Below are 25,135 nucleotides of genomic sequence, written 5' to 3'. Positions count from 1 at the left end.
CCAGGATGTGCATATAACTGCTTTTTGAAATTAAGTGAAACTTTAAAATTTCATAACTTTCTTATTTACATCCGATTTTGATGAAATTTTCAATGTTATACTTGTTGGATTTTTCTCTTTATATTCAAATAAATTTTTTGTTGGGGTGGTCTTGTCCTTTAAAGGAGTATACATGTACACGTGCAGTTTCAAATGATGCATCATGGTAACTTATAATCAATTAAAATTGAATGAGTCAATATGTGTACATCTACATGTAGTGGTTTGATTCACATTCGTTCATTTTGTACAAAATACTAGATGTGTGACTTTAAGAGTCAAGCCGCTTACACAACAGGCACATAAGGTACATGTAGCATCTTACGCGGAACCTCATTAATTACTATGCAGATGAACATGTCTTCCAAGCATGATTTGTATAGTGCGATTTGAATTCAAGCTATTCGTTGCTCGAGAAGTACCCCCAGGTCTACATTATTCATGTATCCACACTTTCAATTATTCGCATGAACTGGGTGGTGCAAAGTTCTGTAAAATCACATCATGTCCATTCAATTTCCTGACCTTATTTTAAACATTATTTTGAAGGGGATACATCAAGTATGGCACATACTTGAACTTGATATAGAACCAAATTAATTTTGTATTGTATATTGTACATACTGGACAAAATGATCATGACATGCATTATATCGCAGTTTATATGTCATGACAAAGCACAATGCTAGAACAAAAAGAAACTACAGATGCTAATATGAATACGCACATCAACCTTAAATAAATCAGCAATGTAAACAAGCTTGGTCAAATGAGTCAGACAGCTACATCCTGTGACAAGAAATGGGTCTTAATCATTCACAGAAGACTGTCAAACCACATCCTATACTTAAAATATCTTAAACAGAATGGCACCACTGAGGATACTTGGAGTTGTTCCCATGGCTCAAATAATAGAATCACACATGAAATGTTTCATATTTGAGGAAAAAATGCACTTTTACTTCACTTTTCTTTCTATACATCTGTTTCTCTCTCTTTCTTAATTTTTTTTCCTCTTACATGTAGTCTTTACCCCTTTTCCGTTTTTTTCTCTTTTTTACCTCGTCACAATACATGTGGTAAGCAAATATGGTAATGTTTAATAGATAAAATCAGCCATTAGCACAAGTTAACACAAAAAATGTGTACAAATGTTGGTAAAAGTTTAAACTGTTTGGGAAACGGTGACCAAAAATACCTCAAAAATGACAAAACTTATGCAATTTAATGGACGATAATGTTTACTCTTTCAGATTCTTGAAGTAATTTTAGCCTTTGCATTCTGTTCGATATGATTTTACTGTAATTTCTCCCCAATTTCATTTTCTTCGTCAAGAAATTCGTGCGTACAGTTGAGATGATCAGCAGCTTTGTCATGCTTTCATAACCAACACCAAACATGAAATCACCCAATCAGTCACCAAAATAAAGAAAAATCATCCAAAATCATCACTTGAAATCAACTTCATAATGCGAGCACTCAGCAGCCACGGTTAAACGTAACTGCCCGTTTTTGGCATTTACATATTTATAACATTTAAATGTTTTTTAAATAAACGTACAGACTCAGTTCAAGTGTGTGGTCTGTGGTCTCTTTGACCACTCACAGTGCAGTATTCTTGTTTTCAAGCTACTAAATGTACTTGGGCTATGAAATGTGTAATCTGAGCCATTTTGGGGGTGTATCATCAATATTGCCAGTGCTGACAATTCAGTTTCACAAAGCTCTCTGAGAACCTCTGACTATTGTTACAAGATTTTTATTTCACAAATCGTACTATATGCAAGTCGTAGCTTAGCTACTAACAAAAAAAGCAAGATAGCAACGGACTGTAAACATCAGTAAGTTACATTGTACATCCTATCTTCTCATAAATTTATGGCTGTTTTATACTTAAAATGTTTTGAAAATGTAAAAGATATTGTGTATAAATTTTGGAAATGAAGTTCTAGCCAATTTACATGATTTGAGGCTAGAACTATAACAGGGAAAGTAGATATCTTGGGCGTGAAAGTTTAATTTTGCTCGTCCTACATGTATGCACATAATATGGGCACAATCCATGGAGAGAAAGCACACATTAGTGAATGATTTCTACTCTCTAAAAGCCTCCTGGCTTATCAGGGGGTAAAGGTTTAATTTTTTCCTATCCTGCATGCACAATCCCTGGCTCCATAGGGAGTAAAAATCATTCAGTAACATGTGCTTACTCTCTAACAAGCCAGGGATTGTGCCTATATCATGTGCACACAGGATGGGATATAAAATGAAACCTTTACTCCCCGATTTTCTGCGTTTCCTATCATGAATCCAGCCCTAAATTTGTAAATGGCTGAAAGTCTAATTCTTTTTAGATCGACTTGCCACTGCACTGTTCACTCCTTCAGCTGTAATTGAGCTGACTTTAGCTGACCATTGCTTTTTGAGATCAATTACGGTGTCGTCAAAAACAATGAAATTTAAAAGGAAAACTTTTATTTGATTATCAAAAATGTTGATTTTTTTCAAATAAAGAGTCAGAGAGGATTATTTTCAAAAACAGCTGATGGAGTAAACCATGCAGTGCAGTGGTGAGTGGATCTCCATCTTCTAAATCTTTTTTTTTATAATTATTCTAAAAAATAATTATTAAAAAACAATAAATAAATTCATCAAACTAAAGGATTAGACTTTCAGCCATTAAGATTTAGATTTTAGATTCCAACCTCTCGCTACCGAACGAGGCATCTCCAGTCTGTCGCCTTACTCACTGAGCTACTGTAGCAGGATTGTTGAAAGCCATGGGTTTCGTAGTGTTTATCAATTGATATTGTCTAAGGAAAGTGATTTTCTGCTATCACAGAAAACAGACGGAAATTCACGGAAATTGCGTTTTGAAACGGAAAATGGCATTTCAAACGGAAAATCATGGAAAACAAATTTTCCTCAGAATATACAAAACAGCAACAGAAATTACTTCAAAATCTCAACAAAGTACGAATATTAAATGGCCACAAAACACGATCGCACTTCACTACAATCATGACAATCCACACATCGTTACTGCTCTCGACTCAATCACACTTGATTGTACCCCTCGCCCCGGCCCTTAGATTGCCGGCGCGGCCAGCGGGGTCGGCCGTATCGAAAACATTCACACATTGTTTGATTACGGTCGTGTGTTGCTGCCCTCTACGTTTGAAGATGTAACAGCACGATCTCCCAGTCTTGAAATCCAAAATGGCGGATAGTCCGAAATCGTTGACTGCTCAAAACGATGTCCAAAAATTATCGATAAAATTTCATTCAACCGTAAAATAATGCTTATGGTGTGAAAGGTGAGGATGTATTCATGTTGAACGTGTTTGTCTAAATATTTTGTGTACCTACATGGATGCAACAAGAGCAGATTCTCTGCATTGTTGGTACAGTAGCAGATACAAATTTTGACCAGCGCGAGTGTTGTGGTATTGCTACTGAAAGGGTTAACGGAATTGTAACGGAATTTGTACACAAAGTCTATGGGGAAACAGAATTTCAGTTTTCTGACATGCTGAAACGGAATCTAAGATTTTCTGAAACGGAAAAGGCAATTTTTTTAACGGAAAATCACTGTCCCTATAGTCTACTCTCCAAGAGTATCATGGTATTTATTTTTCTGACTAAATAAACTGATGCCATTGGGAATTACACACACTCAAAATTTTGAAGGAATAAAGCCATATTTTGGTATACTGTATCAAACTTTTCCTTCTTAAAGGTCAAGTCCACCTCAGAAAAATGTTGATTTGAATCAATAGAGAAAAATCAGACAAGCACAATGCTGAAAATTTCATCAAAATCAGATGTAAAATAAGAAAGTTATGACATTTCAAAGTTTCGCTTATTTTTAACAAAATAGTTATGTGAACGTGCCAGTTACTGTACTGTACATCCAAATGAGAGAGTCAATGATCTCACTCACTCACTATTTCTTTAGTTTTTTATTGTTTGAATTATACAATATTTCAAATTTTTACGAATTTGATGATTAGGACCTCCTTGCCTGAAGCACAAAATGTTAAAATAATGGAATTCCACTTGTTCAGGGAGGAATGAAACTTCATGTATGACAATGACGAGAAAATAAAAATATTTCATATTTCATATAATAAAATACAAAAGACATAGTGAGTGAGTGATGTCATCAGTTCCCTCGTTTGCATACCGACCGAGCTGTGCATATAACTGTTTTGTAGAATGAAGCGAAACTTTATAATGTCATAACTTTCTTATTTTACATCCGATTTTAATGAAATTTTCAGTGTTATGCTTGTTGAATTTTTCTCTTTTTATTCAAATCAAGTTTTTGTTGGGGTGGACTTGTCCTTTAAATCTCTTGTTAGATAATTCTTGATAAACCTTCTCCATATTTTTTTTTCAATTTTAGTGGAGGGGACATATGGAAGTCTTGCCTATTCCACTTTTGTTAAAGTTGGCGGAGTACAGCAAGTCTGCATATGCCGACTTAACCCAAGACAAGACAAGGGTGCTATTGCGATCCCATTCTACCCCATTTCGAAGAGTACCTGCTGCCTAATAATGTTAGTTATTGCTGAATCACACAGGGGTAAAAAGCAAGTTGATATGATTATGCTGGACTTTAGCAAAGCCTTTAACAAGGTCCCACATAACCGTCTCATCCTGAAGTTGAGACATTATGGGATTCAAGATCGCAACCTCAAGTGGATACAGAGCTTCTTAACTGATCGTGAGCAGTCGGTAGTTCTTGAAGGCACAACATCTAAAGCATGTATCGTTGCATCAGGCGTCCCCTAGGGGACTGTCCTCGGCCCCACACTCTTTCTGCTGTATGTTAATGATCTTCCCTAACAAGTCTCATCTGCAACCCGGCTCTTTGCCGACGATTGCATGTTGTCTCCAGAAATCTCAAGTAGTTCTGATGCACACAATCATTATATTGATTAGTATGGCATATGAACATCAAGATTGTCTTGACCTGAATTTGCCGGGACCGGCAGGTGCAATACACTGGGTGAACACCCTACTCTTTGACGAATAGTGTATTGGTTTTAACGTGCATAGGTTGTGACTTTCCTATACACGGGATCAACATTTGCGTCCTTTCCGATGGACGGAGTGTTTTCCAACTGCATTCACACCTGCACTGAATACAGTGGTGAGGCACGCTAACACACGCTATAGCATCAGATTTTTTTGTCAAACGCGTTTCGGCATGAGCGGGACTCGAACCCCTAACGTTGAGATCTACGATCTTACCCGAAACATGCGCTCTAACCAACTGAGCTACGCTGCCTCCTTTAGCTGATTACCGTAGAACCAGCAGCGTAACCAGCATGCTCACTAAGCTGAAGTGGCCTAGTCTGTCTTCATGACGCACTGTAAGCAGACTCAGCATGGTGTATAGGATTGTGAATGACCACCCCAGGGGGGAGGGGTACTCGACCAAAAAACTAGTAGGTATGTGCCGCGGGCAAGACAAAAACGGGGGCCTTGGAGCAGGGTTATTGTAAACAGGAGGGTCTTCGGAACGGGCTTCGGAACTACAAATGTTTGTAAAAACGGGGTCCTTGGAACGGGTCTCCTGCGTGTGAGTGCAGCACAGGCGCCGGGTGCGCTAGTGCAGAGGCAATAGTCGAACAGCACTCTGCGGCTGCTTTCCACCAAAATTGCGGCTCATTGTAGCAGATAAATGCGGTCGGAACGGTGTAACGGAAATATGCAAAGCTTCGGAGCGGATTTCTTTCTTCTTTTTTCACGATAAGATAATTTTATGCTTTGGAGCGGCTTTCTTTGTTCTTTTTCTCAATAAGACAAATATGCTATGCCTTGGAACGGAAATTTGGGTGTGAAAATGGGGGTCCCCTCCGCGGCACTTACCCACTACGCATTATATACTGCGTCTGTAACGTTGGCGAGGCTAAGAACAATAGGAAACAAGATGGTGGCGTAAACATCGGGCAAGTCTCTTCCGTCTTTTCATAATATTTTTCTCATGTTTTGATGAATTCTTGTTCAGTAATATAATTGATTGTTTAGGGCTAGATCTTTTAGAAGTAGAAATCTCGGGGGTGAAAGTTTCAGGTTTTGGGGCCCTTCGGGCATATGGATGGGAAGAAATACCTGGCTTCATTGAGAGTAAGCGGCGCTAATGCAGTTTCGCACCGGTCGATTACCAGCATACCTCACCACCAGCAACTGTTAACAAATGTCCTAGCAAGTCTCTCAGTCACATTTCGAGGTCAATATACCCACCGCTTTTCTAAATATCGCAATCAGAAACGGCTAGATTTTGGCTTCGCTCTTGACATCGTCATGCGAATCATGCATCGCTTCGCTTAGTTTCGTGCAGCATAATGATGATATGGACTGAAGTTAGCGACTAAAACTTCAAAATAGACTCCCCTGCCGCATGCCGGCAGTTTATTCGCAGCATGTTCACATGTTTTGGTTGCTAACTTCAGTTCATATCAACATTATGGTGCACGGCAAATCCACGCTAAAGCACAGCGATGCATGATTTGCATGATGAAGCCAAAATCTTGCTGTTCATGATCGTGATATTTAGAAAAGCGGTGGGTATATTGACCTCAATTATGTGAATGAGAGACTTGCTAGGACATTTGTGAATAGTTACTGGTGGTAAGGTATGCTGGTATTAATCGACCGGTGCGAAATTGCATTGGCGCCGAGTAGGCCTAAGCTACGTTAGTAAATGATTTTTACTCTCTAGTAGCCGCCTTGACTACAAGCCTACATGATCATACATGGGCTATGCCTACTATGGCTGCAAAATCACCTTGAACTTCGTCTTTAATTTAAACTTGAAAATATTCCTCACTCCTCCTCATGCGTCCAAGTTTGATTTCATCTTCGAAGTTCGATATCGGCTGCAGAGCTAAGAAATTTGTAAACTTTGATGCTACTAATGTGGTAGAGAAACAAGTTACAAATAATTCCAAGTGTTTCTCAATAAGACATTGTAACACAGAGCAGTTAAGAAATTCTTTTTTTGTGAATACAACGTTGGCCTGGAATCAACTCCCTAACGAAGTTGTCAGCAGTACATCACCAGGGGCCCATTTCTCAACACCCGGACGAGTTAGTCATATCTTTATCCACAAACCACGGAGTTAGTTCCAATCTTACTAAACCTGTTTCACGAAAGGCTTCCTAACTAAAATACCTTGATATCGATACTATCGGTAAAAAGAGCAGACGAGACGTAGCCTTAGTCAGAAAATAGCATAATTTTCAAAAAGAAAAATTATGACGAAATTGCAAATATTGTGATGAATTGGGAATTACATTTTTTTAAAATAATAGCACAGGTAAATTATGCATCATAAATACTTATACCATGAAGACTGGGGCATTCAATTGCTGAAAAATGGAATTATGAATAATTTATTTCATGACTAAAAAATCACATGTTTACGTTGAGATGGGTACCCCCGGGATATCCAATTTTAATAGTTTACGAAAGTAAACCAAAACGGTTTTATTTGTAAAATTATGATAATTATACAATGTTTTACGATTCCAAACATCATCGAAATATAGTTTAACATTTTTTTTTTATAAATCTTTGATACCGATCTTACGATTTGACAAATTCTATGCATAAATTAGAGATTAGAATTTATCCAAATGTCAATAGGGTCTGAAAACGACAAATACAAGTCCAGTTATGGATGGCCTGACGTGGTAGAATTTTTATCGATTAAATTATTTTACTATTTCAAAATGAATGGTTTTGTGGCGTTTTACCAACAGTTTTCATAGTTACTTTGTATTACAATGATCATTGAATGCATTATCCCACTTATTTTGGGATATAATTTCAACCTCTATGATTGATTACGTAAGATTATAATTTTCAAATTTCTCAGCACTTTTGCATGTCATAGTCTACCCACATGATGCCACTACGTCATTAAGAAAGAAGTTATGACAGGTTCGGAGGTGTCATAAATATTTAGTGAGGTTGTTGTACCCGATCTTGGTAAAGAGGGCTTCGTGAAACGGTTAGCGGACAAGTAGCTCACTATCTCCGATTTAGTCAAGAAGTTAGACTTATGACGGTGTCGAGAAACGGGCCCCAGAGGTGTTTAAAGCCAAGATCGAGGAAAGCCACCTACGTTTCGACTAAACTCATTTGCGCCCTCTCCTAACCCGGTGCATTATACCTAACGGTCTAGACAGGAATAACCGTCGTTTCTGGGGATTTATTCAACAATTTCTGACATTTTACTACAATCCCCATTTACCGACGGCAATGTGTCAGTACGAGCCTTCATGTGTAATCTGGTCCGACAATTCGGCGGACGGGTTTTGTCCAGATTTGTTACTTCTTTTAGATTCTAAATGACATTATATTATCTTGGACGAAGGTCCACTATTTTCGTTAGACTCTAATCTTTCTATTGATATCATATACATTTTATAATATTTTGAAAATATACGTTACCGATGAGTTATTCCCCGGGTTATTCCTTATTTTTTTGACTTTCTGCCGGAGAGGAAAATATGGCAGCCGTCAACAAGTTGTGCTTTTATCAAGGCTTTCCGATTAAATTTTTGATATCTTGGCCAATCAATGCGAGCGACAAGTTCCGAACGCACGCACATCAATATGTCCAAGCGCAGCGCAAAGCAGCGGCACAAATCGCGATAGGTAGCGACTGGTAAATACGTCTATAATGATGATGACGTCATCCAAGATGGCAACTTACCTTGACCAACGAAAGGATCGAAGATGACGATGTTTCGATCATCATTTCAAATGAATTAGCGGTTAACTGAGGACAGGTCTAAGGTACGATATTTCTGAATTTTAAACATTTTTTTGTAAATATGGATGTGATTTCTTTTTCATAATATGACATTTTATGTACAAAAAACGATCGGAAAATCGGGTTCCCGCTGTTCGATCTAACGTTACTGCTAAAATACGTTGTCTGTACGTACGGGTCTCCAACTAGCTTTTCAGTCTATGTATTGGTGAGTGAGCCAACGCAGTTCAGCGGAACAACCAAAATACAGAGACTGAAGCTTTTGGTCTACTAACGGTCCTGCACTGTACTACATCCAGATCCAGAGCCCTTTGAAGATTACAGTTGATGATGATGATACACAGACGAATCCCTTATCCTGGGCTCCGGCCCGCGAAGCGGGCTTGAGGCTGCAGCTGCACTGCAGAGGCTGAGAGGGCAACGGTAAGGTACGGTACCGGTAACCCAACCCAACCAACATGAACGAAGTCCAAGAAAGTTACTGTACTTACCGGTACCTGCTGCACTGTTCTCAATAACTTTGTATTTGTTCCCACCTCTGTCATCTTCTAACATCCATCTAAAAGATCAAGTTCTTTCATAATTGAAAAATAAAGTCCCGACTGCGACCTTCAAGGTGGATTTTTAAATTTTCATTCCCTTCCTTTCGACGACAACAACTTTGTTATCATTGATGTGGCTTTCATTTCTATCAGATGATGTCATATTTCGCACGCACAATTCAAATGCATAAGAAGATTGAGTATCCCAATCTGGTACAAGCGCAGCGAAAATGACGACAGGGGTCTTCCCTCATCCCTCGACATTATCGAAAAGTTGTTGATAAATTATTATGATAATGATAATGAAAGCTGTAAATAACAAAGGCGTAGGCTGGGGGCATGGGCAAAAATCAAATCCCAGGGGGTGGGGGGGACGCACCATCTACCCAAAATAGCAGGTGGCACGACAGGGGCGGAAATCTCTCCCAAAAAGGTAGGGGGACGAAGGGCTGGAAAATTTGACAAGCAAAAAAAAAAAAAAAAAAAAAAGGTTATCACCCTAAATTCAAGGTCATTTCGACGAAAATAAATTTGACAAGCAAAAAAAAAATGTTATTATCCCCCAAAACACGTTTTATTTCGATTTTGAATGATGTATTTTTTACCATAATAAAATACCAAAAAATAGTGGGACATTTATACAGTGTGTCAGGGGCCGGGGACACGTTCCCCCTGGGATTTCCGCCCATGGGGCACAATTTCAAATGTCCCCATACTATTTTTGGTCGTTTATGATGGAAAGCAATACATCATTCAAACTCGAAATTATTTTGGACGAGATGCTGATTTTAACCTTTTCCCCCCTTTTTTCGGCTTGTTAAACTATCTTGGTCGAAATGATCTTATATTTGGGGTGATAACCTTTTCCCCCTTTGGCTCAAAATTTCCCCCGGTTGATACGGTCCCCTATACCATTGGGGAGTTTTCCGCCCTTGGCTGGCCGGGGGGGGGGGTGCACTGGGTACACATGCACCCTACGCTGAGGCCTAGGAGTTTTGACAGTGGCAAGCAAAAACTACATTCACAGGCGGATGCAGGGGGGCCGGACCGACTGGGACCCGCCCCCGCCCCCCCCCCCCCTATATTGGCGGAGCAAAAACATAAGAAAAAAATGGGAAGAAAAAATGGAAAAGAGAGGAGAAAAAGGAAGGGGAAACATAAGAGAAGGAAGACGAGTGAACAAAATAAGATGAGGGGAAACCTTGGAAAATCTTGCATGTCACTATATAAAATTTTCGCTCGCGCTTCGCACTCGCATTTCCTTTTAGGTGACATGTCTTGCTCAATATGGAGCTTAAAATATCAAATTTTGAAGTCAATACACATTAGCTCGGAAATCGAACTTTCATTATTTTATTTGATTTACAAATAATTTAAAAAAAGTGATCTGTAAAAAAAATATGTTTTATGGTCTGAATATTAACATTTTCTACTAGTGCTGCGCGCACGAAATTTGATTTGTCAGGTACCTATTATTTTCTTGTATTCCATAAAGTTATCAAAATATCCCTATTCAGGTCAGATTGTTAAAACGCAGTACTGCATGCTCGCATTTTGATCAGTAAGTTATCATGTATTCCATTCTGAGCCATCCAATCAATATAAATATTAATTCTATTACAAACTACTTAAAATGCCCACTTCATGACAGTTTATCAAAAATTTCTGCTCGCGATTTGCGCTTGCATTGACTGATAGAAATATATTAACTCGTGCATCTTATTCATAATTACAAAAATGCTTTAAATATCCAGTTTTCAGGACATAATATTAACAGATTTTGCGCTCTTATTTGGCTTAGCAGAATTAAGATATTAATTTAATAGTCCCTTTTTCAGAATGGAATATCGACAAGTTTCATCTCGCGCACACAGGAAGAGAAAAGGGAAAGTAGTCATTATTTTCATATGATGACATAATGAAATGTTTTTAGAATGTCCGGGTCCTATGTCAAAACTCAAAGTAATAGAAATGAAGAAAAAATAAGCTCTTTTTTTTTACTGTGATCCATAATCTGGGCCATAATCACTTCACGATTTTCCTACAAAGTGCTTGAAATACATCTTTAAATTGACCCTTTTTCAGATCGGAATATCGGATATTTTAAGCTCGCGCTTCGCGCTCGTTTTATTGACTTTCATGATAAAAAGGTATTTAGAATGCCCAGATTTTAGGTCGAAATCTGAAATATGTTTATTCAGATATGCAGCTTGATTTCTATTTAAATCATTATCCAGTTTCAGATCACAATATCACTCGCATTATTATAGGAAGATTTCCAATTACTCATCCTTATCATGATTTACAAAACATAAAATAGAGTGTCACATTTTTAGGTGTAGATCCCGAATTTTTTAGCTCACGTTTTGCGCTCGCATTAATTGTTTAGGTATATATTGATTTTTACGATTACAAAAAGTGCTTAGAATTTCCATTGTTCTGGTAGAAATGTCAAAATTTTCAGCTCGCGGTTCGCGCTTGCATTATTTTATGGTTGAAATATGTAACGTCTTCATGGCTAACTGCAAGCGGCCGTTAGCAGATCCTTTTTGATCAGATCAAAACGTATATTAAAATTTTCTGCTCGAGCTTCGCGCTCGCATTTATTTAGTTGGATACACATTTCGTTTAGGATCACAAACATTGATCAGAATGTTTACATTTCAGGACAAAATAAATGAAATAAAACAATGAAATAAAGCAGCTCGCGCTTCGCGCTCACACTATTTAAATAAGGATTATGACATTTTTATATATTTATATTGATTTATGAGAATACAGCTTAGAAGTGACTATAAGGACTACCTTCAAAGAAATCAAACGAAAATCAACTTCGAGCGGCCGATCGGGGAAAATGTGGATGAAAAAAAATCCGCCCCCCCCCCCCTATAGGCGAAGGCTGATGGATCCACCCCTGCACATCGTACCCCTTCTTCTGCTTTCAAGAGCTGATTTTTCAAACTTAAGTTTGTCTTCTTTTTTGGGTGTACTGCCCAACGCCTCCACAGTGGGAGCCAACCCCGGGGAGCCAACCCCACCTGAGAGGAAGTTCGCATTGATAGTACGAGTTGGATTGTGATTGTACAGATGTAACGTATCTTATATATTAGTCCAGTCATTTTAAATTTTCACTTGGAACAAATTGCAACAGAATTTATTCCAATGCAGAACGTTTCTTTGTGGTCCATAGAAGACCATACTAAAAGTTCCAGAAAATCCGAATAGGGGAAAGTGTTCTAATTTGCATAAACATAATGGTTAATTTTGGTCATATTCGCTCGTTAAGTTTTCGTAGCAGACGACGCCAGTGTATACTATGTAGTTCAAGTTCAAGTTTATTTTCCATTTCCATTATCAACATTACAAGCAAATACAAATCAAACATACATTATAAATATAGACAAAAACAAATGAAATGTGATAACAATGATTACAAATCAATTACAAGTTACAAAATATTTGTAAAATAGTTTTATGTACTCAGACCCGATTACAAATCATATCAATTCCGGCCTCGATATACTATAAACATTGAATTCCTCAAACTATCGCTGTATCATAAATATCAGTAAGCAAAGATTTATACCTCAAGAACATTGTTACTATCAACATTAAATACATAAATTCGATTCTGTTTGGACTGTATTTATTGTTTAACATGAAAGGGTCTAGGCACGGAAACTATCATATGCTAGTCACGTGACATTGTACACCAAAATAATGACATTTTCTGCTTGCTCGATCTCAAAGTCCAAGAGAAAATAAGATGTATAACTATTAGACCTGCCACATCCTATTATACTACTATTTAACTGTATACCAAAGTAGCACTTTTTCCGTATTTTGCCAATTTATGGGAAAAATCTGTCAATTGGAGCCCCTGAAGAGGGAAGGGGTCGATGCGCCGTATTTTGCCAATTTATGGGAAAATCTGTCAATTTGGAGTCCCTGAAGAGGGAAGGGTCGATGCGCTGATAGACTAAACCTACTCATCTTTAAGTTTCAAATAATAAAAGTGACTTAACCATATAGCAGAAATGCCTTTTGCCCGAATGGGGGGGGTCAAAAACTGCAATTTTGAGACTTCGGGAACCCCTAAGGGAGGTAGGCTTTGCTGAGCCAGCAATTCTTTATTGTAGTTGATAGAGGAAAATCTACTTTTTTATCTCCAAGTGGTTACGAAACAATGAAAGAAGTTTGCTATGGAGCAGAAACAACGTTTCGCCTTAATAGGGGCTCCAAATTGGCAGATTTTCCCCATAAATTATAAATAAAATAAGGAGGGGAAAATAGGCAAAAAGGGTGGGGAGACTTAGGGAACCCCTGAGGGGGTAGGCTTTGCTGAGCCAGAACTTCTTTATATGTAGCTGATATAAAGGATTTTTTTTTACCTCCAAGTGATTACGAAACAATGAAAGTGGTTTGCTATATATATATATATATATATATATATATATATATAATATATATATAACATTTTTGCATCAATGAGGGCTCCGAATTGATAGATTTTTCCATAAATAGGCAAAATATGGAAAAGGGATGGTTGACTTCGGCAAACCCCTGAGAGGTAGGGTTTGCTGTGCCAGCACTTCTTTGTATGTAGCTGATGGAGGAAAATCTAATTTTGTTATCTCCAAGTGGTTCCAAAGAATAAAAGTGGTCTACTGCAAAGGGGGAAACGCCTTTTACCTCATTGGGGCTCCAAAATTTTACAAGAAATGGGTAAAATACGCTTAAGGGGTGGGGTGATTTCAGCAGCTCCCTAAAGGATGTAGGCTTTGATGTGCCAGCACTTCTTTATACGCAGCACATAGACAAAAGGCTACTCTTTTGTTTCCAAGTGGTTTTAAAACGATAAAAGTGGCTTACACTGTAGCAGAAACATCTTTTTGCCCCAATGAGGGCTCCGGATTTATAGATTTTTCCATAAATTGGCAAAATATGGAAAAGGGGTGATTGACTTTAGCGAACCCCGTAGGGGATAGACTTTGCTGTGCCAGCACTTCTTTAAATTTAGCTGATAGAAGAAAATCTATTTTTTCATCCCCAAGTGCTTACTGCAAAGGGGAAACGCCTATTGCCTCAATGGAGCTAAAAATTGTGCGAATTTTCCAAGAAATGAGCAAAATACAAAAAGGGGTTGGTGACTTCAGAAGACCCCTGAAAGGGTAGGCTTTGATGTGCCATCACTTCTTTATATGTAACTCAAAGAGAAAAGCCTGCTCTTTTGCCTCCAAGTGATTTCTAGACAATAAAGTTTTTTTTCTTTGTAGCAAAACACCGCGTTGTCACATTGGGGGCTCCAAATAGCACGATATTTTTAATAGTTGAGCTACGGATAAGAGGGTAACTTTGACAAGCTATTGCGGGACTATGCTGTGATGTTCTTGAACGTAATTGCATACAGCATGCAGATCAATTTTGCATCCTCTAACTTTTTCTAAGAAATTTCATTAACATAAAAGTTACTTTCAAATGAAGAAAAAGCCGTTTGCCCACATATCAATTTAAGTAATATACACCTTTGTATCGCTAGACGTCATTGTATTACGCGTGTTATAGTCACACCAACAAAGGCGAGGCAAGACCGATTTAGTATATTGTACTATCTTCAAAGGCATCCAAGCGATCGCGTTGTAGTCGATATAAAAGAGTGACTGGACACGGAGGTTGGTTTCACTTTATCGCAATATCGCATAATACATTCGGATGTATTTGCCCTTAATCTAAGCAAGTTAAGACATTAATACTGTTATGAAGCATATCAATTTTTCCGTTGATATATCAGCTTTCTTGTCGAATGCTGATATTTTACATTAGTTGTTGATGCTAATGTTAAAACAGAAAGATTTCAATGCACATGCAAATTTTTGACCGGAAACACGAAAATTTTGGCATAATTTCTCACATTTTTCGAAAAATATGAACCGGACAGTCCCGGAAACAATTGCAACCGAGTTATGATATCTTAATCATAGTGAATTGCGTATTCATTTCAAGATTTTTCCATTATCTGTACAAAAAATATTAAGGATAAGGCATATCAATTAATTTTTGCAGCCATCTTGGATTTATGCAAATTAGATGCCTTTCCCCTATTCGGAAAGTTTGGGACTTTTAGTATGTTGTACTAGGGACCTTACAGAAATGCACTGTGATAAAAAAAATTCTGTTGCAATTTGTTCCAAGTTTGGTCAAAATTTGGGCTAAAATGACTGGGCTATATTGTGGCGACATCCCATCGCTCGCGTGGACCTATCCACGGAGGATTATATAGCTATTGTTATTGGGGGTGCAGTGACAATGCTCAGCACCCCAGTGACAATAGAATAATCCTCCGTGGATAGGTCCATGATGGCTCGGTGGACGAGTAACATGAGTTTGAACTTCATTCTTTGGTAAACAGGCAACCAGTGAAGAGAAAGTCAAATTGGTGTGATTGAGGACATATTCTAGGTGTGAAAGTGAGAAGTCTCGCACTGTTTTGAAGATTGTAAAGTGTTTTGCTGCTGTTTAGGATGTCCAAAGAGAATGGAACTACAAAAATCTAAGCGTGATGAAATTAATGCATGCAGTAATTGTTCACCTGCTTTTTAGTCAAGAACCTATAATGATGCATGTAACGTTTCGCAGTTGATATCTTACTGACTTTGAAGAAGAATGTTAGATACTTGCTCAGTAAAGGACGTGTTGCTATATCAACTATAACACCAAGGTTCCGTACACTTGAGGCAGGAAGAATGACTCTTGTGACCTACCAATTGATTCTGATTGGCCTTCATCAAGGAATTCTTGGAGCCCAAAATTATGATTCAGTTTTATTTTCATTTATCTTTAGACTGTTGGAATTCATCCAGCTCTTCATTTCGTGAATACATGTTTCAATATTTTCCAGAGCTTCAGAAATCGCATCTAAGGGTGGATCAACGTTCCAGATCGAGACCCAAAGCTGAATGTCGTCAGCGTATCAATGGTAGCTAATTATATTCATACTTCTTAATTATTGTACTTATTGGTTGAATATATGTAGAAAACAATAGTGGACCACCAAAAGAATCTTGAGACACACCATAAGAGAGACAACACTTGTCAGATTTAGAGTTAAAATTCATAATAAACAATGTGATATGTCCTAATGACAAAAGGGTCAAAATCAACTCCAGAGTTTTCCTTTGGAGACATCTTATGTAAGTAATTAAAACGATATTATAAAATATAAAATATGCCATTTTGATTAGAGTTACGCCAGTTACGGCAAACTATACCATAATTATCCCTTTTTCATATTAGAAGGATGCACATGAAAAATATTTCACATATGTATTGGTAATAATTTTATTATGTGAGAAGTGAGATTTTTTATTAATAGAGTAAATGGCGACAATAGTCAAATATGACTAATCGCCACTCAAACCAATCTAAGAAGAAGAAGAAGAAGATCGGAAAATGTCAGTAATAAAAATCGAGAGCTAGTCCTGGATGTCTTGTAAATGAACTAATATTTTTTTTTTAAATGAAGATTATATTTGATGAAGCCAACTGTAAGACATACTGTTTGTCACTTTATCAACAGTGCTATTTTCGCTTGTTGAGTTTACATTTCAAAGTTTATTAACAAACTTGCACCAGGGCCCTGGGAACGTTTTTCTTACTGGATGTTGATGTAAATTTGAGCCCCCCCCCCAAAAAAATGGATTTCAAATAATTTGAAAAGCACACAAAAAAGTTTTCATTACAAAATGGAGGTCAAATAATTGATCCCGAGAAATTTGAAAGCCCCTCCCCCCCAAAAAAAGAGGGGTTTCCTGCAAAATAGATGTGAATTTGGACCAGAGATATTTGAAAAGCGCAGAGTATCACTACGGCTCGTTTTTTATTACATTTTTCAATTTTTACACATTTTTTTTTGCAATTCACACAATTCACTTGCCCCCCCCCCTATTCCCGGAAGAAAAGTATCCCTTTTCGTAATGGAAAATACATTTCTTAAAAATTAAATTGCCTTTTTCAAAATGAAATACTCTTTTTTAAGTAGAAAATCACATCTTTTTGGCTCGCGCTTTGCGCTCGCATAAATTATTGTTTAGTATTAAAGGTACTCATACTGTTCATGGTTACAAAAATGCTTACAATGTCCAGTTTTCAGGATGGACTATCACGATTCTTCGGCTCGTGTTCCGCGCTCGTAAGGTACTCATTCTGTTCCTGATTTTAAAAATGCTTAGAATGGAAATGCCTTTTTTTTCAAAACGATATGTGCCCTTTTTAAAAATTAAATATCATTTTGGAAGCAAAACATAATACATCTTAGGTAAGAAAATCACAAAAATTTTGGCTAGCGCTCGCATCAATTATTGCGCATACATTCGTAATTCCGAAGCTTCGTTATTCTGAAGGTTCGGATATTCCAAAGATTCGTTATTCCGAAGGTTTGTATTTCCGAAGGTTCTTTAGTCCGAAAACGAAATGATTAACGAACCTTATTTCGTTTTCGGACTATAACGAATTTTCGGAACAACGAACCATATTTCGTTTTCGGATTAACTAACTATCGGAACAACGAACCTTATTTCGTTTTCGGATTAACGAACCTTTGGAACATCGAACCTTATTTCGTTGGTTACACTTCGTAATTCCGAAGGTTCGTAATTCCGAAACACGTAAATTGCCTATACCTCAATATTCGTTAATCCGAAAACGTAAAAGGGTTCGTTAATCCGAACATTTGTGGCGTTATTCCGAAGGTTCGATTATCAAAAAAACGAAATAAGGTTCGTTGTTCCGAAGGTTTGGAATTACGAACCTTCGTAATAACGAAGCTTCGGAATTACGAATGTATGCGATTTCGTTTTCGGATTATCAAACCTTCGGAATAACGAACCTTCGGAATAACGCCACAAATGTTCGGATTAACGAACCCTTTACGTTTTCGGATTAACGAACATCGAGGTATAGGCAATTTACGTGTTTCGGAATTACGAAAATTCGGAATAAAGAACCTTCGGAATTACGAAGTGTAACCAATTGTTGTTTAGTAAGGTATCCTGTTCATTGTTACAAAATTGCTTAGAATGGCCAGTTTTCAGGTTTTCAGGTTCCTGCTATAACATGATTAACATTTCGCTCATTTTATCAACCTCTTCAGTGAAAAGTGCGCCTTTTTACTGCATGCGAGTAGACCCCAGTGACGCCATCCTCGCCGAATTTAAATCAGAAAAATCATGCTTGTATTACTTAACATAACAGACGGCTGCTCGTATATGATGTTACAAATAAAAAAAACACTTCAATTTCTAATAACTTTATACACAAGAGAAATGTTAAACCGTACAAATAGACGATAAAATCATGAAGTATTATCAATAATGATAGTAATAATAACAATAATATTAAAAATAGATATTATTATTATTAACAATAGACTGATAAATATAGTGCAATATAAAACGAACGTTCGTGCCAAAGTGCATTGCAAAAATGAATCAAATTTTTGTTATCGGTTTTTATTTGAGTTATTGACATGAAGACAATCTACAGCTTTAACTGGAGCCAAAACTACACGATGGGGTCATTCTAATAATCATTTTCAATTTACAAAGTAATATATGAAATTCTTTCATCTGTAGTTCTCAACTTGCTCTTAAAAATCAGTGATTGTGCACACCTAGCGTTTTCATTCATTTACTGAGGAGAGGTGAAAAGTCACCTCCATTTCTAGGAGCACTGTCTCGTAAAATATCTGATAAGCAAAAATTAGTAATAATGCAAAATATAAACAAATTCTATATTATAAAGACCATTGGGAGCACTCTACCCATGCCCATTCCCAGGCACGATGTAGTCCTATACAACATGGACCTATTACAACACAAATCATCATCCTCCCTAGATACATCATGTACATGGGATGTGTATATATTCATATATAACAGATTGGATATATGTTTTGTTATAACGTGCAGTAGATTTTTATAGATATCCCATTTAACCACCCCCAAAAATGATAATATAATAAATAAAAAATGAAATAAATAATTAAAATAACAAAAAATAATAATTCAGGTAAATTGTACGTTTTTCGTGATATAATCATGCTGTAGGATATTGAGTGGTGTGTTATTATGGTCTTCCGTTCCATGGTTGCATCCTTTGCTCTTGTCGATCACGATGATGATGTCGGGGATTGTTCCGATCTCGTTGTCGATTCATCTGTTCCTTCTTTCTGTTTAGATGATCGTGTTCGCGTCCAAGCTGACCTTTGAAGTCTGTTAATGCGTTCTTTTGCTTGGATGGGGGTGGGATTAGGCGAGTAGTAGGGTCAGGTGGAGACAAGTTGTGAGCCTGAAACTCTGAAATGGACAATGTCCCGTCTCCTGTAAACAAGGTAAATGAAATAAGAGTTAATGCGCACTGGTGTAAATCCCAGGTGGGATAGTTGGAATATAACCACCCCTAGCTGCCACCTTACTGAGAGGAGGGGGGGGGGTGTACAATCACCACTGCACAGATACTCGTCCTGTTCATGGTTACAAAATGTGCTTAGAATGTTCAGTTTTATCAAAAATTGTAATGATTTGTAAGAGACCCATCCTGTTCATGATTACCAATATTGCTCAGATTGTCGATATTTTAGGTCAGAATATCGAAAAAAATTTTCAGCTCATGCTTCACGCACGCATCAATTATTTAGATAGATAACCATCCTGTTCATGGTTACAAAAGTGCTTAGAATGTCCAGTTTCGGGTGGGAAATTAAACAATTGTCAGATCGCGCTTCGCTTTTCGAATTCTATGCTTTCTGGTCGTATTTAAAGGTGGTATTGCAACATATTCATTAATTTTTTTTCATGAACACATAATATATTTGTATGTAAAAAACAAAGTAAAATTCACAGAGCTGAAATTTCATGTAATTCGGAAAAAACGAAGTTATTGAATTTTAAAGTTTATCAATATTTTGTGAAAACAGTTATAATTATGCACATGGTCATGAATATTCATTAGGTGGGCTGATGATGTCACATCCTTATTTTCCTAGTTTCTTATGTAATTACATGAAAGCATGAATGTTTCATTTTCATTCATACATGTGTAAATAATGTGTCGCCAGTGGCGTACCGTGGGTCACCACTAAAAATTTTGAGGCACGTAGTGAGCGCGCGAAGCGCGCTGTCGCCAGGTATACTGACCTAATAAAAAACATTTTATTACAGTGCCATGAAGCGAATAGGTATCTCACTGATCAAATAATGCGAGCGCGAAGCGCGAGCTGACAATTTTTGATATTCAGACCTAAAAAGGGACATTATAAGCAAATTTTGTAATCATGATACGTACCGGTCTCGCTAAACAAACAATGCGAGCGTGAAGCACGAGCTGAAATTTGTGTATATATTGACCCCAAACAGGGACATTTTAAGGACCATATGTATCTCACCATCTAATGCGAGTGCCAAGTGCTTGCTCATTTGTTGGAATGACATATAACACATGAATGAAGCAATTTTAGTCATTGTAATAATGATTAAAAAACGTGTCTCACTAATCAAATATTGCTAGCGCTTGGAAATTCAGACCTGAAGGGGGCATTTTAAGGCTTATTTGTAGAAGTTCACGAAGACAATACGCATTTTACTAACCAAATGATGCGAGCGCAAATCGCGAGCTGAATTTTTTTTTTTTTACATTCAGATCAGAAAAAGAGACATTTTATGGACTGATTTTAGAAATTCATGAAGAGCAGACATATCTCATCAATTCACTTATGCGAACGTAAGTATGGACATGAATTTATTTATTTAAAGACCTAAAAATGGGGCAATCACTTTAAGTAGTCATGAAAAAGAAGCGTAAGTCTCTAAATAAAACAATAATCTCGAAGTGCAAGGAAATAATATTTGGTGTATATTGACTTGAAACGGGAGGTTTTAGTACAACAGGATTATCTATCTCTTTAATTAAACAGACAATTCGAGCACCAGAAACAATGGAGACATTTTGTTTTCTAATGTATTATAACATAACATAATTATAATATGATAAAACATTTTAAAGAACAAGAATTTATTTTTTCCCACTACTTTTCTCTTCCTTTCCCCCTCTTTTTCTCCTTTACCTCGTTTTCTTTGGGCCAGTCGATGGGGGTTGGGGGCACGTGCCCCCGATGCCCCCCGTAATTACGCCACTGTGTGTCGCCATTATGATATAATCAGTCGCAGCAATAAATAACTAATACACTTCATCAGTTGTCAATCCAATTGTTTTAGTTCTTGGTAGAAAATCTATTAATAAACCTATTTTATTTATATTCACCCGTAAACATATGGCCCTTTATATGGGGGACGTCCCGGCCCCTAAACGAATTCAACTCAATATAAGGTATCATACCCACTGCTCGTACCAGATTTACGCCACTGTTCGTAAGCAAATGGCGTATCTGGGAAATCTCGTCATGATGGGCAACATTCCTGACAACTAACAAAAAAGTCAAAGGTCACCATAATTTCCAGAAGCAATTCTCTGTCAAAAACTTTATGAAAACGAAGAAAGGTCATCAATATTCTGCCAATTGGAGGGGGGGATACCTATAGCCCCGGTCGCCCCAGTCAATGATTTATATGCGAGCAATTGCAACTTTATTCCAATTCAATACCCAGAGAAGTAAAAGAACACTATGAAGTATTGAGGAGGGATGAAAAAGAAAAAGAGAGAAGGAATCGAGAGAAAGAGAGGGAGAGAAAGGAAGTAAAAGAAGAGAGGGGAAGTGAAGTAGCTGTATTTTTCAATTAATCGACTGCTAATTGCTAAACAACTTATGTATATAAAACAAATTTTATTTTGAAGGAGAAAACGCATGGTGCATCGTCGCTAAAATCATATTAAGCTGCATATCAATGTTTTTTGTGTAGTTGTGCTAACTTTTTAATTTTTAGAATCATCCTTTCAACATACTATAGGCCTTCATAATATCAACATAACTATATCTAAGAAAATTATTACCTGCACCTCAACTTTTTCAAAATTTGCTCTTTGAGGCCCCTTGCTGGACTCACTATGATCATGATGATGTACCATCAAAGAGGTATATTTTGGGGTATAATGTGTATTATTGATAATTACCATCTGAATCGTAGATAGCAAGAAGTATAATAAAGACGCGTCTCCATTCTTCATTGGTCACTCGTCCATCTTGATTACCATCGATACGATCAAGATCGGTAGCAGTAAGTATGAAAGGAGGAATAATACTGCGAGTCAAAATATAAAATAAAATAAATTAAACCTTCTTACTAACAACCAGATCTTGAAAGAGATAGTCCATCATGTTTGGAATAAGAAGGGAACTTTCAAAGGAAGTTTTCCTGATTAGGACTCAGTTTGGTTACATTGGAGATGTTCAGACACTTCTAGGCCCTACATGAGATTCAAATTTGACTCGAAAACTAAATGTTGATTTTTTTTTCTTTTTCACCATTCACACGCAGCAAAAAGCGATTTCGATCGCCAGGAAAACACTGATGTTATTGACTTAGAAAAAATGTTAAGCATGCATGGTTTGTTACACAAAAGCATTAATTTATGCGATGTGCATACTGAGAGAAGAAAAAAAACACTGATTTTTCTTATCGATTTTCAAATGCATGTCACTTTTTGAAGTGTGTGTAGACACCACTAGTGAGATATTTATGCCTATACTTAACTTTTGTGGTATTAGGCCTATAAATAAAACAAACTAAAAATGTATACTGGATACTGAGTGCGTGAGGGAGAGAATATGGATAGCATAACATACACAATCATTGTCTAAGGTTTTTTTTAATATATTATGAGAAACGCACACAAATGTTTTCCTTACCTAGATCGAAGAGGAAGCCCCTGTGTTAATTTAAAAGGAAAGAAACAGAGATAGAAATTCAACTTTAGGAAAATAATTTCTAAAAACAGTCTTTAAAAAATAAGTGCAAGAATAGGTGAAAAGGGGACAATTGAAATCTGCAAAGTGTTGGATAAGGTCTGAATTGAAAATTCAAAATTTAAATCAAGCCCCTGCTGTAGTGATGTTTCTGTGAGATAATTTGGTTTGAGTCGTGGTTTGAAATACCCATGCATGTTTTTTGTTTGTTTGTTTGTTTGCTTGTGCAGAGGTCTGTGTGATTCCATGTTAATGTCGATGTTAAGGTGCATAAAACAAAAGAAACCACTGAGAAACTCAACCATCACCACGGAAAAGAGAACAGTGACTTTCAATATTGCTTCATTTTGAAACTTCTAAAATTTGACCTTGCCCCACATTTCAAGGCACTGCAACTCCTTGTGAACCATAATCATATCATGTAGGGTTACATTTTAAAGAAAAATAAATGATGTATTCATTGATATTAATAACATATTGATATTTACTTTAAAAATGAGGAATTTTCGATCAAAGTCAAAAGAAACGACTTAGAAACTTACTCATCACCACGGGAAAAGGAACAGTGACTTTCAATGTCATTTTGCAACTTTTGAATTTTGACCTTGCCCCACATTTCAAGGCACTGCACCTCCATGCGAACCTAATCATATCATGTAGGGAATCATTTTAAACAGAATTAAATGTTCTATTTGTTAATATTAATTACACATTGATATTTACTAGAACCGAGGAAGGATAATCGATCAAAGTCACATTTCCATTTCCTTAGGAGTTTATATACAGTGCGTCCCGGAACAAACGAAACCGAGATTTATCGACGATTTATCATAACTAAATTATAAATACAATAGACAAATGACCTACCATTGTAAAGTTTAGAATCTCTTCTTTCATCTATAAATACTTAGATCATTTCTTTTTCACGCATGAGTGAGCAAAATCAATTTGAAGAGGGGATACCAAAAACGTCATTTGGCGGTCTGTATCTGGGTTTCAAGAAGAAAACCACATTTTTAAAAGTTCAATACCTGCCCTTTAATTTGGTACCTCAATTACAGAAAATGGTCAAGAAATAACGAAATAACAAAATTCTGAAACAAAATTTCATCAAATTAAGAGCTTCGACATGCTAGGGTTCAAACTCACTTGTTCTGATATACCAAGAACAAACAAGAAACTGAAAATAAAGCGCTGTAACATGATACTATTAAAAAAAACTTTATGTCAAAATCTACCACAACTTTAAAGAAATACTGGCCCATACACCACGATCTGCACCCTCAAATGTTCGGCTCATTACGTGATCATTATAACTATTATTAATAAACCCCAAACGGCGAACGCACTATACACTCACACATATAACTTATAAATGTACATGTATAAACCATTTAGTTGCCCGTTAAGAAATCACCCCCCCCCCCCCCCCTTCCCGGTATGAAGACCTGTCTGCACTACTATGACCAATGCTTTCTAAATAATTTTTTTTTAATACTTACATAAGGTGATTTTGGTCCAGTAGCTATAATACGTGAAGACCCGGATGCTTCTATCGGCACGACAACAGCAGCTGGATTAGATGCAACCATACCGAGGATGAGTAATGTCACGACCAATAGCGATGTCGGGCAAGCCATTCTGTATACCTTTCATAAGAATGTGTTATACTTATTTCTATGAAATTGCATTATTAAAAGAAGAAGTAAACCGAAATTTTCACACCCTCTGTCACGTACAGAAAAAAAATATTGGAAACATTTTATTCAAGCTTAATAAAGGGAAAGATGAACCAGTGAAGTTTGACGCTGACCACCAGTTCATGATCAAGCCAACCTAAACC

At 36.9% G+C, this 25,135-nt stretch overlaps 2 protein-coding genes across 2 annotated transcripts in view; both read right to left on the bottom strand.

Annotated features, from left to right (window-relative positions):
- LOC121410035 overlaps positions 1 to 9,554 on the bottom strand; it is a 38,236-nt gene extending 28,682 nt beyond the window's left edge. Inside the window, exon 1 of the mRNA XM_041601854.1 lies at positions 9,327 to 9,554. Coding sequence (XP_041457788.1) covers positions 9,327 to 9,380 — 54 coding nt within the window. The 5' untranslated portion in view covers positions 9,381 to 9,554. The remainder of the gene's footprint in view (positions 1 to 9,326) is intronic.
- Positions 9,555 to 18,862: 9,308 nt separating this feature from the next.
- On the bottom strand, positions 18,863 to 24,932 carry LOC121412171. Its single transcript, XM_041605080.1, has 4 exons — positions 24,795 to 24,932; positions 23,236 to 23,255; positions 22,500 to 22,627; positions 18,863 to 19,753 (listed from the first exon to the last, which is right to left on the bottom strand). Exons 1-4 carry the CDS (start codon positions 24,930 to 24,932, stop codon positions 19,500 to 19,502), a joined length of 540 nt encoding a protein of 179 aa, XP_041461014.1. The 3' UTR covers positions 18,863 to 19,499.
- Between the last annotated feature and the right edge of the window lie 203 nt (positions 24,933 to 25,135).

The sequence above is a fragment of the Lytechinus variegatus genome, chromosome 3 (assembly GCF_018143015.1).
Source record: "Lytechinus variegatus isolate NC3 chromosome 3, Lvar_3.0, whole genome shotgun sequence".
In the NCBI taxonomy this organism is placed as follows: domain Eukaryota; kingdom Metazoa; phylum Echinodermata; class Echinoidea; order Temnopleuroida; family Toxopneustidae; genus Lytechinus; species Lytechinus variegatus.
The sequence above is the reverse complement of the archived record's forward strand: the minus strand, read 5'-3'. Positions and strand labels throughout refer to the sequence as shown.

What these genes read in the sequence shown, in the direction of transcription:
- LOC121412171 (XM_041605080.1), bottom strand. Translation starts at nt 24,932, where the DNA reads ATGGCTTGCCCGACATCGCTATTGGTCGTGACATTACTCATCCTCGGT. An exon ending in GGGCTTCCTCTTCGATCTAG is followed by an intron (nt 22,628 to 23,235) that starts GTAAGGAAAACA and finishes TTTGACTCGCAG; the next exon opens with TATTATTCCTCCTTTCATAC. An exon ending in TGCTATCTACGATTCAGATG is followed by an intron (nt 19,754 to 22,499) that starts GTAATTATCAAT and finishes CCTTGTTTACAG; the next exon opens with GAGACGGGACATTGTCCATT.